Here is a 14,256-nt window from a genome sequence, read left to right as displayed (position 1 = left end):
ACTAGCTCTCTCTCTTCCCCCTTCCTCGCCCCACGCTGCTGCCTTATCCCTACCGTTGCCTTTGCTCCGCCACCGCCCATCTCCACCAAATCTCTCTATATCTCTCTCATAAACGTATCATACATACACTTCAAATTTAGATATGATGTCGCTGTTGTACCAGGCCCGACGTCAACACCCCAGCCCCGCCGCCTCTCTGCCTCCCTCTCATTCTCTCTCTCTCTCTCACACACACAAATCACTGGTCTCTTATGTGCGATTTTCAGATCTTTTGCTTAATATCGTTGCTGATTTTCATGAAAGTCTGGTATTTTTTTTAATTTTTACTGATTTGTGTCCGTTTTTTGATGATTTTGTCATGATGTCGGTTTTCGAGTTGCTGAATGAAGTTGGTCGGGTGAGGAGAAATAGTGGCTGAGTGCGGTGATTTTTGGTTTTCGAGTGGTGATTTTTGGTTTTCCGGTAGTGATTTTTTTATTATGGTGGTCGGTGCATGGCCGGACAGAGTTGTAGTATGGTGGTTGTGGTGGTGATTTTGGTCGGAGTTGGTGATCGTGGCCGGATCTGACGGGAAGAAAGTGGATTAATGTGGTGATTTCTAGTTTCCGGCAGTGATTTATCATTATCCGGCGGTGAATTTTCATTATCCGGTGGTGATTTTTGATTTGACGGTGGTGATTTTCTGATGGTCGTCAGAGGTGATGGTGGCCGGAAATGGTTGTCACCGGAGGTGGTGGTGGTTGATGGGTTGTTGAATTAGATAGAAGATGAAGAAATATTAAAATTTATAAATATTAAATATTAAATCAACGGTGAGAGATAAATATGTTGAATTTGAACGAGTGGATAGGATTAGATCTCATATCTCACAATAATAGGGTTCTCATTGGAGTAAGACCCTTAATTTTTATATGAATTGTAATATGATTTAATATCAAAATTTGTACATATTTAAATGCCGCCTCGAAGCGCGGCTTAATTTACTAGTTTAATATGTATTATAAACAATATATTGGTGTTAAAAAAATTATTAGCATTAAAGAATTTTAAAAGTATGTTCATTTTTATAGAATTTCACACGTTTATTACATTTTCTTGAAAGCTCGCCTAAATGCAAGAGATTCTATTTGATTTGATAAAAACAAATACGTAAACTCAGATTCTGTATAAACTATAAATTATTTGATTTGATAAAAACAAATACGTAAAACTCTCTAGAAATTATGTATAAACTATAAATTATATATTATGCGGACTATTAATCAGTTATTAACAATTTTTAAAATTTTAAATCCAATACACTCCTCTAAATAATATATAACTAGTATATAACCCTCTGTCAAAAAAACTAATATATAACTCTTGCGATTTGTTTCTATCATTATATATTGTAAATTATAATTTTAATATATTGGTTTGTGTATTCGAACCTTATACCCTTAGTGTAATAATCTAACAATGCATCACGATTATTTTTATCATTACATATTGTAAATTATAATTTTAATATGTTGCCATAGTTTTCGAACCTTGTACTTCTTGTGTAATAATTTTTAAAATTATATCTAACAATTCTTATCGGTTTGATCTGACGGCTCTGGATCGAGTGACCCAAAATCAGCAACCAAACTTTTAATATTTCGTATTTAATATAATAGCATATATAGATAGATTTAGTAGTCGTACTAGTTTTTCTTTGACAAACAAATAGCCGTTTTCATTAATTTGAAGATAATAAAGCCAGAACAAACGCCAACTGTCGATACAACGCCAACTGTCGATACAATTAAGTTGGAAAACAAATAATATACTAAAAAAAATTAGATGATTTATTTTTTATCATTTAACACACGGATTTTAAAATTTTTTGAAATTAAAATGAAATTAAAGATATCTCAATCGATCCAAACTACAATAAAATCCCATAAGAATTAACCATATCACATAAAAATCATCATTAGTTCAGTTTTTAGAAAAAACAATCGCGTAAATTAAGATTTGAGAAGTGGACCCACCTATTTACATACAAATCCTAACGATAGACATGTCAAAAACGACTCAACTATCTACATATAAGATATTAGATATAAATATGACAAAAGTGTCAAATCTCGAATGATTAACAATTTTTTGCTATAAAAAATAAGACTTATAATAATAACACCGATTAACAAAGACATCAAAAAAATCATTCGTCCAATATTTTTGTAGTTAAGATATTTTGACCAAAGCACTCAAAAAACAGAATGACAAGACAATTTCAAGTAAATGTTTCAACAGAGAACAATGAGATAATTAGTGAGATTAAAAACTACCCATATTTTATTTTTTTTTATAAAATATGTGCTATGTGGGAATCGAAGTCGAGATATTTCATTCACCTATATAACTTCATACCACTACACCATAATGTCACATGTGTTTTTTATCATACACATAATATGTAAATGTGCTAAATGAATATTTTATTTAACTTTAAAGATAGTTACTTGAATTCCGCAAAAAAAAGATAGTTACTTTAAAATTTGTACAGTTAATTTTAAAGAATTAGATCCCGGATACAAAATTAGACATAGTACATAAATGAATTATTATCTTATTTATTAATCTTTTTTTAGTTTGAAAATGTATCTCATATATTTTTAACATATTTTATTATTATAAAAAATTATTAAAATGTACATGTATAATTTTTAAAAAAAAAATTGAAAATAAAATCGCTTATATATAAATAATCTATAATGGTATTACATATTTACATGAATTCGAATTATAATGAGTCAAAACATTTCATTTTATTCCAATTTACAATTAGAACTTGGCCCATTCTTCAAAAAATACTCGAAAAATTTGACTACATGACCCGACCGAAAAATATCGCCAATTGCGTAAAAACTAGTTATAGATTGTTTGTGAGTGATAATATGAATACAATATATAGATTATTGCAATTTATTTATTACGTAATTTTAATTTTTGAATAATTATAGGTGCATGTTATTTAAGTAATCATTTGTCTCACTATATGTTAATAGTGATTAAAAATGCACATAAATAAGATATTTAGCATATAAATAATTGAAACAATCGTAATTTACTAAAAAATGTAACATACGACAAATTACATGCAGACACACACGTATAACTTAATGTTACTTTGGTAACCGTAGTTAAATAAAAAAACTAACATTTTTTCATGCATATATACGTTGAATTTCAAAAACTAACTTTTTTCATTAAAATCAACTTTTATATTAACAATAGTGTAAATTTTACAGTATTGTATATTATGATTGCAAGTCATTCTAACTTCAATTATTCATTTTTTATTTTTTTAAATTAAGTAAGTTAATTGTAAGTTAGTTGTGAACTCATTAATAATATAGTCTGGTACATATAGTTTATTTAAATAAAATTCAAAAATTTTGGTTAACTCTATATTCAACATAAATGTTATTTTTTAACTTTTATTTGTAAATATACTATCGGCATTTTACAGATTAAGTATAATCGTTTCGTTTTAAACGTGCAGTGACTACCCTGTTTATATTTATTAATTAAATACAAATTATACAACACAAATACGAATATATATAAATATTTTTTTTTTCTCTTAATGAGTTATATTTGAAACGCTCTGTAATTTGGTATTATCTTTTATGAAAATAATACACATTAATAAACAATCAATTTGTATTTGATATACGTTAGACATTGTACAACATTTATAAATAAAAAAACAATTAAGAACATTATAATTGCATGATACATAAAAAATTTTTAGAAAATGACGGGTTATTATTCTAGTATTTTACAATATGCCCAATTGCTTTAATGATAAAGAAAATACTATACTTTCCTGTAACAGAAAAAAAAACTCCTTCAAAGATCCATTGACCGACCAATGTACCATCTAGTTGACACAGAGGCTTGTGCCACAGCATAAATACATCAGTTTAAAAACTTCATACACAGTGAATGTTTCATGCAAAACCTGTTTAATATTCTCCCCTTCGGTAAATGATCTTCTCAGACCAGTGGTAGTAGTACCAGTGGAATCTAGAGTTTAAGTCATCCATATACTCCTCCTCCATATCACCAGCATGAAAAGGAAACTCTGTCTCATCCAAAAAAGGCTCATATGTTTTCCTAACAATTCGTCCATCACGATCGAAAGCAACAAGTGAACTACGTTTAGACCGTCCTTCATCGGAACAACGATATAAATTAAAAAAACTACGTTCCAACTCCTTTGGAAGTGAGTAACCTTTTCTATAATAATGCACCAACCATGGTAGATTAAAGTAATAGGGCAAAAATGAATACATGTCTGGCTTCTCCGTGGATGATGAATCTTTAATGTAGATCACTTCAAATTCATCACATGTGCCCTTCATCTTCAGATATAGATCCTTTAGCCTCAAAAGTTGATTCCAGTGGGAGATTAGGCGAAACTCATTCATAACAAAATATATAAAGAGTCTCTTCCCAGTAAACTGAGACAAAGGAATCTGTAAACTGGGACTAATATGTCCGAGAAGCATACAAATTTTTGAATGAACCTGCATCAGATATTACACTCAGTACTGAACATACATTGTTCAAAGTAGAGTACAAGATGTTATTTGCATCCTAACTAGTAACTACAGCTACTTTTTGGGGGCTTACAAGGACATGTATTCTACTTTAGCAAAACAGAAATGAAGGTGAAACTTCATTAAACAAGTAGGCACTTAAAAATGAAAAGGCTGATTTACTATTTGCATCCCTTAAGTTTGGACGAAAGATATTTTGGTACTCAAACTTTGAAATTACATTTTACTAACTAAACTTTTGGGAGCACTTCATACTGCCCCCTTTTGACCACATTCAGTCGATCCTCAACATCAATATCATTATGTAAACCCTCATACAAATCAGTATGCATAATCGAATGAAAGTTGGTGGATATTTATTACAGCTGAGGCATCCTAACAGACCGGTAGACTTGAACCTTGTATAATTATTATATAATTTTAAGTTTATCAAATACAGAGTAAAGTGCACAAAAGTCAGATCCATATCCAAATTATCCGTATGACAACCCTAATAACAAGTAGTAGTTTTAGAAGTCTACTGGTGAAAATGCAAGTACAAAAAGTACACTTTAGTCTAAAATAGATTACCAAAAGAACTAACTTGTAACCTATGTTTTGCTAAGAGGATCAACAGCATCTCTAGCTTAAAATTCTGTATATTTTTTTCTTTTTCTAAGATTAAAAGGATTGTAGAAAGAACTCACTTGCAACTCATATTTTTTTACTCTGAAAACAGTGTTTGGATCCCAGAGCATCTTCAGCTTCAATTCCTTTGCCATTTTAGTCTCTAACTGCGCAACGTTCTTCCGGGTGAATGGATATACAGAAGGTCCAAATTCCTCCAAGATATCAGCACCACATGGATCGACAAATTCTCCATTAGGCCCAAAAATCACAAGCGTAGGAACTTGGGGTCCCCCAGACAAGTCATCCGGGTAATGGAAAATTCGTTTCAACTTCTTATGATTTGAATCTTTAAATGGGAGGGCCAACCATGGCATAGTTTTAAATGTTTTCCAGAATGATTCTTCATTAGTACGATAGAGAGTAGCACTAGTATCATAAAGGTAAAGGAATACAACCTCAAAATGTTCCTTTTTCTCTGCCAACTCCTTAAGCAGTCTTAAGTAGTTCTGTGATCCCAGCACACCTATAATTAGTTAAGCCATCTTCATAGAATTCTTCATAGAAATAAAGGGCTACCACCTTATCTTTGAGGGTGTGAATAGGTACCTGTCATTACAAGTGAACAACTAAATATAACAATCTGAATCTAATAACTTACATAAATATGTGAGCAAAATGAACTAATTATAATAATTTATTTATGGAATTATAATAATCATACATGCCGTAGAAATTATCCTACCCTGTCCCCTTTATTTGAGATGACGTAATCACGTTTAGGAGAGCCGAGGAGTAATTCTAGAGAGGGTTGCTCAGCAACTGCATCGTCTTCATGATTCAGGAATTCTATCCTTTTGTCGGTGAATGGATAACCTGGAGAACCATATTCTCCAAAAAACACGCAAGCATCACGTTTTAAAACCATGCCTTCCGAATCAAAGGAAACCGAGGAGGTTCCAAGCAGTTCCCCTCCATTGACGCCACAGACACTCAATTTTCTTACTATAAGTTGTCGGGATGCTTTATCTGAGAATGGTATTGCAGTCCATGGCATTCCAGCAAATATGGATTCAAAATTCTTCTGAAGGTCTCCTTGAGAAACAAGAAATGACTCGGCAGAAAGATCATCAACGGCGATAAAAGTGACTTCAAAGTCATTGTTAGGCAGTAAATCATTATATATGTCAATCAAGAATGTTGTACTAACCTGGGGAAGGAGTTGTATTGACACACATACTTTTGCAACATTGCTCGAATCTTTCCACGCATATGTTGTTCTGTATTAAAAAAAGGAAAGGCCTTTCCTGTGGTTCGGCCAAAGTTGTACTCCTCCGTCCCACTCAATTCTTTATATCGGGGGAGCTCGGCATGCAATTTAAATCTCTTACAAAAGGTAGTTGCCTAATTTTTTTATTTAAAAAAAATCTTAGAAAAAAATATACTGTTCAAATTTTTAGACAAAAAAAAATTATAAATTAATTACGGAACTATACTTTATGATAACCTTAACATACGTGTCAATTCTATATTATTTTTTATAATTTATTTAGTTTCCTATCAGAATCCTACTTATATTAATAAATCAATAAGACTCCGACAAAAATACAAATAAAATTACATAAATATTCTACTTTTCATTCACGTACAAATAGAATCTACTTGTTTCAAGTTGTATCTATTATCATTCTATAATATAACTATAAACATATGCATTTTTTTTATTTTAAAATATCTTTAACTATTATTATATTATTTCTTATCCAATATTTACCCTACATATTACTCTTTTTAACAATTAATTATTCTCTCCCCAATTTTTTGATTCATCTTACTTTTTTATTATTATTGACTTGCATTATCTACAATACAAAATTACTTGCATGTTTTCATAATTTATTAAAAATATATCTGAAGCATAAAATATAATTACGCTAGCTTTCCCAAAAATATCCTATTACAAAATATATTTCGAGATATGAAAGTAATAATTTGTAATTGTTCTTATTACTTCCATTAATACACAAAACTAAATATTTCATAGTTATAATATTATATCACATACTACATAATTTTTATGATATTTTAATTATAGATACAATTAACTATTCATATACAACCTTATATTGATAATCTATAACTAATTCACAGTTTGCATCCCATGTATTAGGCCCAATCTAAGTTTAGGTTTAATAATTTAAACTTAAACAGTTTGAACCCAAAAACGTTGTCAATCAGCATCCTATTCGCGTTTTTGACATTAAACCGGAATTAAGTTTAATTGTCAAAGTGGTATTTACTTTGCTCGAATCCCACTTTAGCTCTATAATTGATACTAGCTTATAACCCGTGCAATGCACGGTTTTCTAAAATTTACTTGTTTTATTTTTAAAAAAATTTAAAAAATTATAAAAAAAATTAATGTACATATATTGGTACTATTGATATTTGTATTTATATTGTTATTATTTTTAATAGTTTGTTGTAATACTGTTTCAACAAATACGCAAATACTGAGAAATATACGAATGTTGAATTTAATTACTTTTTTGTCATGTATATCATCTAGTTATATATAATAAAATATTAAATCATATTATGGTTATAACATTGCATCATATTTTAGTATTTAAAGATAGGTAGAACAATCTTTTATTTATGATTGGTTGAACCTGTAATTATATTCTATCTAGAACCGTATTCGAAAATTGTATAGTATTTTCGTGTTTGAGTCGTATTAGAACAATGTGATCATTTTCTATCATGATTGTACTAAAAAAAATTAATTGATTTTAGAGGTTTTATTTCTTTAATAAGACATAATAAGATATTTTATTATTATTTTATTAATTTAGGAATTCTACTTCTTTTGGTTTAAATATTATATTTTATTCATATTAAAATACCGTAAAATATAACAAGATATTTTATTATTATTCTACTTAATTTAGGATGCCTACTTTTTTTTATTTAAATTTTATATAATATTCAGTTTAGAATACAGTTGATTACAAAAGGATTTGTGAAGGATTATGAGTCATAATATATTTACAATTTTATTTTTATATCTAATTATTATTCTATTAAATTTAGGATTTCTACTTGTTTTTAGTTTAAATCCTATATTCTATTCAATTTAGATTACAATTGATTATAGAAGGATTTGTAAAGGATTAGGAGTCATAATATATTTATAATTTTATTTTTATATCTAATTTTATAATCTAACGGCTAGTATGTTATTTTTTTTATGATCCAACGATTGATATTGGTTTGGCGGTACGAGGACCATAACTACCAAATATTTGGATAAGATTCTCTTTACACATATTATATAATACTAGCTTATAACCCGTGCAATGCGAAAACTTTACTTGTTTCATTTTGCAATGCACAGTTTTCTAAAATTTACTTGTTTCATTTTAAAAAATTTTAAAAATTTATTATAAAAAATTTTAATGCACATATATTGGTACTATTGATATTTGTATTTATATTGTTATTATTTTTGATAGTTTGTTGTAATATTGTTTCAACAAATACGCAGATATTGAGAAATATATACGAATGTTGAATTTACTTACTTTTTTGTCATGTATATTATATAGTTATATATATTAAAATATTAAATCATATTACGGTTATAACATTGCATCATATTTTAGTATTTAAAGATTAGTAGAACAATTTTTTGTTTATAATTGGTTGAACCTGTAATTATATTCGATCTAGAACCGTATTCGAAAATTGTATAGTATTTTCGTGTTTGAGTCGTATTAGAACAATGTGATCATTTTCTATCATGATTGTACTAAAAAAATTAATTGATTTTAGAGGTTTTATAATAAGATATTTTACTATAATTTTATTAATTTAGGAATTCTACTTCTTTTGGTTTAAATATTATGTTTTATTCATATTAAAATACCGTAAAATATAATAAGATATTTTATTATTATTCTACTTAATTTAGGATGCCTACTTTTTTTTATTTAAATTTTATATAATATTCAATTTAGAATAAAGTTGATTACAAAAGGATTTGTGAAGGATTATGAGTCATAATATATTTACAATTTTATTTTTATATCTAATTATTATTCTATTAAATTTAGGATTTCTATTTGTTTTTGGTTTAAATCTTATATTCTATTCAATTTAGAATACAATTGATTATAGGATTTGTAAAGGATTAGGAGTCATAATATATTTATAATTTTATTTTTATATCTAATTTTATAATCTAACGACTAGTATGTTATTTTTTTATGATCCAACGATTGATATTGGTTTGGCGGTACCGGGACCATAACTACCAAATATTTGGATAAGATACTCTTTACACATATTATATAATACTAGCTTATAACCCGTGCAATGCACAGTTTTCTAAAATTTACTTGTTTCATTTTGCAATGCACAGTTTTCTAAAATTTACTTGTTTCATTTTAAAAAATTTTAAAAATTTATTATAAAAAATTTTAATGCACATATATTGGTACTATTGATATTTGTATTTATATTTTTATTATTTTTGATAGTTTGTTGTAATATTGTTTCAACAAATACGCAGATATTGAGAAATATATACGAATGTTGAATTTAATTACTTTTTTGTCATGTATATTATATAGTTATATATATTAAAATATTAAATCATATTACGGTTATAACATTGCATCATATTTTAGTATTTAAAGATTAGTAGAACAATTTTTTATTTATAATTGGTTGAACCTGTAATTATATTCTATCTAGAACCGTATTCGAAAATTGTATAGTATTTTCGTGTTTGAGTCGTATTAGAACAATGTGATCATTTTCTATCATAATTGTACTAAGAATTTTTTTAATTGATTTTAGAGGTTTCATTTTTTTTAATAAGATATAATAAGATATTTTATTATTATTTTATTTAGTTTAGGATTTCTACTTCTTTTGGTTTAAATCTTATGTTCTATTCACATTAAAATACCGTAAGATGCTTGCAAGGGTTGACTCAGTTGGTTAAAGAGGGGAAAACTATCCCCTTGATCACAAGTTCGAATCCCACAGGAGGAGAATTTATGATTATGCCTCCTGAGCCAGAGCTTGTCGCTTAAATGCGGTTTACCTTGGTTCACGTGGTTTGCAGATTACTGTGTGAGCCCGTACCCGAAGGGTAGCGATTGCGGGTTACCTACGATAAAAAAAATACCGTAAGATATAATAAGATATTTTATTATTATTCTATTTAATTTAGGATGCCTATTCCTTTTTGATTTAAATTTTATATTATATTCAATTTAGAATGAAAGAATGCCCAAAATACACTACTTTGCACCTTCAAGTGCCCAAAATGCCTAGATGCGCGCGGACTGCTCAAAATACCGACCAAATACGCATTGTAGCAGTGTGTATAGAATCTTCATTTTTTTTGTAAAGAATGCGCATGTAGTATGACATGCGTATTCAGTTTTTAAAAAACAAGGAATACGCATGGTATTTTGGGCACCAAGCCCCCAAATGGTGGGTATTTTGTTTTTTTACCCATTTAGAATACAATTGATTACAAAAGGATTTGTGAAGGATTATGAGTCATAGTATATTTACAATTTTATTTTTATATCTAACTATTATTCTATCTAATTTAGGAATTCTACTTGTTTTTGGTTTAAATCTTATATTCTATTCAATTTAGAATACAGCTGATTATAAAAGGATTTGTAAAGGATTAGGAGTCCTAATATATTTGTAATTTTGTTTTTATATCTAATTTTATAATGTAACGGCTAGTATGTTATTCTTTTATGATCCAACGATTGATATTGGTTTGGCCGTACAGGAACCATAACTACCAAATATTTGGATAAGATTCTCAACAACACGTATTATACACATATTATATAATAAGGATGTAATTTATGTAATTTTATATTAATTACTATTAGTTTTTTAGAATACATACTATCAACAACAATCGAGTTCTATTATTTATTATGTTGACTTTTGTTTTTTAAAATTGGACCATTGGTCAATTAAACTAGTGTACATAAAGTTTTGACGAAAATTGTAATCCAAATGGAACTGGACAGGAAACGGAAAGAACATAAAAATGATTAAGAATTTTATAACAAGAATTCTATTCTATTTAGAAAATCTACTTAAATTTGCTTTAAACCAGAAAAAGCATAAACTATATGTTGTATTTAAGTACTATATAGATAGATATCATATATTATTATATAATCTTGATCATTTAAATTTCTTTTCGAACAATAGGATGATCCTTATCTATCCCCAATTCGCTTATTATATATATAGGATATAATTATTTACTCTTTATCTAGATATATATTATTCTTTGACTTACTAAAAAATAAGTATTACTTTGGGTCATTATATTACTATGTTTATTAACTATATTTAGTCTATTTAAAAATGTGTAATAAATATTATAAAATGTTAGTTATTATGTGAGATATACATAATATTCATACATTATTGGCTAAGAAGCATGATTGCATGTGGGGATGCCGGGTGCATGATACGAGGATCCAAAGATTCAGAAATTTAAAGTATACGGGATTCGAATGCGTGGAAATTCAACAAATATTAAAAAAAGATAAAAATATATATTATTACACGTAATTAATATGCAAAACCAAGAAGTAGCATTCAAATAAAACCAAATAATATAATACGCATATTCATCACACTTGAGAAATAAAATACATAATATTAAAACCCATTGATTATTTTGATTAACATTAGCCCACAAATCGACATATAATAACTAAATATCGAAGTAATTAAGAATTAATTTCCTATTAATCAAAGTCAAATAAAAAGTCGATGATCCATAACACAATATATAAATAGATACGGATTAACTGATATACAATCGCTTACTACTTACTATCATTAACCATAGACACGTACACGAGAAACACATATAAATACACATACAAAATAATACATTCACACAGTTATTACAAAATGACTGCCTGTATATATATATATATATTCACATTTTATATTATCTATTATCTTTCTAAAGTTTAACTAATCACAAATACGTTCTTTATAACTTCTATACAAAAATCTTCATAAATAGTATGTAATTTTTAATTTTTGAAAAGATTACACAAAATTTTATAGATTAGTATTGTAATATTAACTATAATTTGGGACTGGACTTTTGATTCTATAATTAGAATAGGGTTATTGCTAAAAATATTGAAGGAGTTGTGATGAAGTGATTGTATATATGCATAAGGTATGTTTCAGTGAATAGAATTTACCTGTCTAAAATTTACTAATTTCAATCTCTACAAGACTTGCTAAAAGTATTAATCAACTGCACATATTTCAGGACTAACCAACAACATACACTCCTAAGTGGAAACTGTTAAATTTAAACAAGTTACTACTTCTGCTTTGTTGGTTATTACGCTCCTAAAGAGTAGAAGCAACTCTATAATGTAAAATAAAAATGAGTTACCTTTATGTTACAAAGCAAACCTGACTAATAACCTTACAATTTTTCTGTCTCTGGGGATCGCTACAACTTCAATCAACCAAAACAAATGAATAAGAAATTACACTATAAGAATCTTGGTCGAATTAATTCATCCATACAAGCTTCTGAGCCTAAAAATATAAAACATGACCCCTGCTTCTGATGTTTATGTAATATTAATTATTTCATGCATAATACTGATTCACCTAACAAGCCCATATCCTCAGCCACCATATATTTTATCAAACAGAGGCGGAAATAGTTGATTAGGTTTGTCACCAATTCTACTGGAGTGTAAATATCTTATTTGGAACCTACAGAAAGTATTTGCAATACTCACTTAATGGACTAGGTTTATATTGTGAAACCTAACCAGATTGCATACTGTAAAGAAAGAGAACCAGCATGTTTGTTCAGTTCACACAAGAATAATGAGTTTGTTACAAAGCTTAACTGATAAGAAAAGAGGCCTACTCATATACAAGAGGAGAGAAAACAGATTTATTTTTAAATTTAACTAACTAATTATAGTTGACTATCACTAATCAGTTGACTATCACTAATCTGTTTATATTGATCAATCCTAACACCCCCCTCAACTTAGAGGGTGAGTTAGACACTCCCAACTTTCCCAATAGACCATGATGTTGCAGTCCCGTCAAAGCTTCGTACAAATATCAGCAAACTGTTCTTTCGATGGTGTATATGACAAGGAAATGAGCCCAGAAGCAAGCTTGGTGCTAACAAAATGACAATCTAACTCGATATGTTTCGTTCTCTCATGATAAACAGGGTTCATGGCAATGTATATGGCAGCCTGATTATCGCATTTATCAAAAAATCAACAATACATAAAAAGTAAATGTCATGTAATGAAGATTACAACAATTAAAATTAAGTTCCTAAAATCAACTAAAATACTAGTTCAAATTATTAATGCTTTATGGTAGTTTCTAATATGTCGAATATAATAAAATATATTCAATCATAATTACACCTGAATCTGAGTAATAATTAGTAACAACTAACGTAATGATTTTCTACTCCGCGTCATATAATGTAAGAGATTTCGTGCTTTCTTCCTAAAATAGGTTGCTTCCTGGAGGTGATTGTGATTATTTAGTCTAGTATCATTAGACTATTAGAGATGTCATTTATCCCTAACTTTATGTGATGGCATATTGCAAATTACTAAAAAATGCTCACACAAATTAGTGGTATTAGTTACCTAGTAGTGAACCAAACAAATACAATATATCTTCTCATGAACTATGTGAAATATCAAGTTACACGCTTGTATACTTCAGGAACAACTGATTACACAATGCCACTAGGATACTCAAATAAATCTCACTTCTTTCATGCATGCCTTCAATGTAAAAATGCCTCCAAAACAATATTTTTGAAAACAGAATAAAGTACTACCATACACAATTTCAAAACTAACTTCTTACCACTTTGAGCCCCAACTAAAGTTGAGTATCCCCTTACAAACCCTAATCCGCCATCAATCCGTCCATTCAACGCATATATAGATTCATTTACAATGCCATC

The 14,256-nt window shown here is 28.3% G+C and overlaps 2 protein-coding genes across 2 annotated transcripts; both read right to left on the bottom strand.

Moving 5' to 3' along the window:
* Window positions 1-3,796: 3,796 nt before the first annotated feature.
* Window positions 3,797-6,399, bottom strand: LOC141678457 (putative nucleoredoxin 2). The gene is made up of 3 exons (XM_074484785.1): window positions 5,947-6,399; window positions 5,282-5,810; window positions 3,797-4,562 (listed from the first exon to the last, which is right to left on the bottom strand). Exons 2-3 carry the CDS (start codon window positions 5,576-5,578, stop codon window positions 3,999-4,001), a joined length of 861 nt encoding a protein of 286 aa, XP_074340886.1. The 5' UTR covers window positions 5,579-5,810; window positions 5,947-6,399; the 3' UTR covers window positions 3,797-3,998.
* Window positions 5,691-7,086, bottom strand: LOC141679161 (putative nucleoredoxin 1-1). Its single transcript, XM_074485670.1, has 3 exons — window positions 7,081-7,086; window positions 5,947-6,411; window positions 5,691-5,810 (listed from the first exon to the last, which is right to left on the bottom strand). Exons 1-3 carry the CDS (start codon window positions 7,084-7,086, stop codon window positions 5,691-5,693), a joined length of 591 nt encoding a protein of 196 aa, XP_074341771.1.
* Window positions 7,087-14,256: the final 7,170 nt, after the last annotated feature.

The sequence above is a fragment of the Apium graveolens genome, chromosome 8, assembly GCF_009905375.1.
Source record: "Apium graveolens cultivar Ventura chromosome 8, ASM990537v1, whole genome shotgun sequence".
NCBI classification, from domain to species: Eukaryota; Viridiplantae; Streptophyta; class Magnoliopsida; order Apiales; family Apiaceae; genus Apium; species Apium graveolens.
The sequence above is the reverse complement of the archived record's forward strand: the minus strand, read 5'-3'. Positions and strand labels throughout refer to the sequence as shown.

Coding starts and splice junctions, on each gene's coding strand:
- LOC141678457 (XM_074484785.1), bottom strand. CDS start 5,578: ATGCCATGGTTGGCCCTCCCATTTAAAGATTCAAATCATAAGAAGTTG. Junction 4,563..5,281: donor TAAAAAAATATGAGTTGCAA/GTGAGTTCTTTC, acceptor TATCTGATGCAG/GTTCATTCAAAAATTTGTAT.
- LOC141679161 (XM_074485670.1), bottom strand. Junction 5,811..5,946: donor TCTCAAATAAAGGGGACAGG/GTAGGATAATTT, acceptor TTGTAATGACAG/GTACCTATTCACACCCTCAA.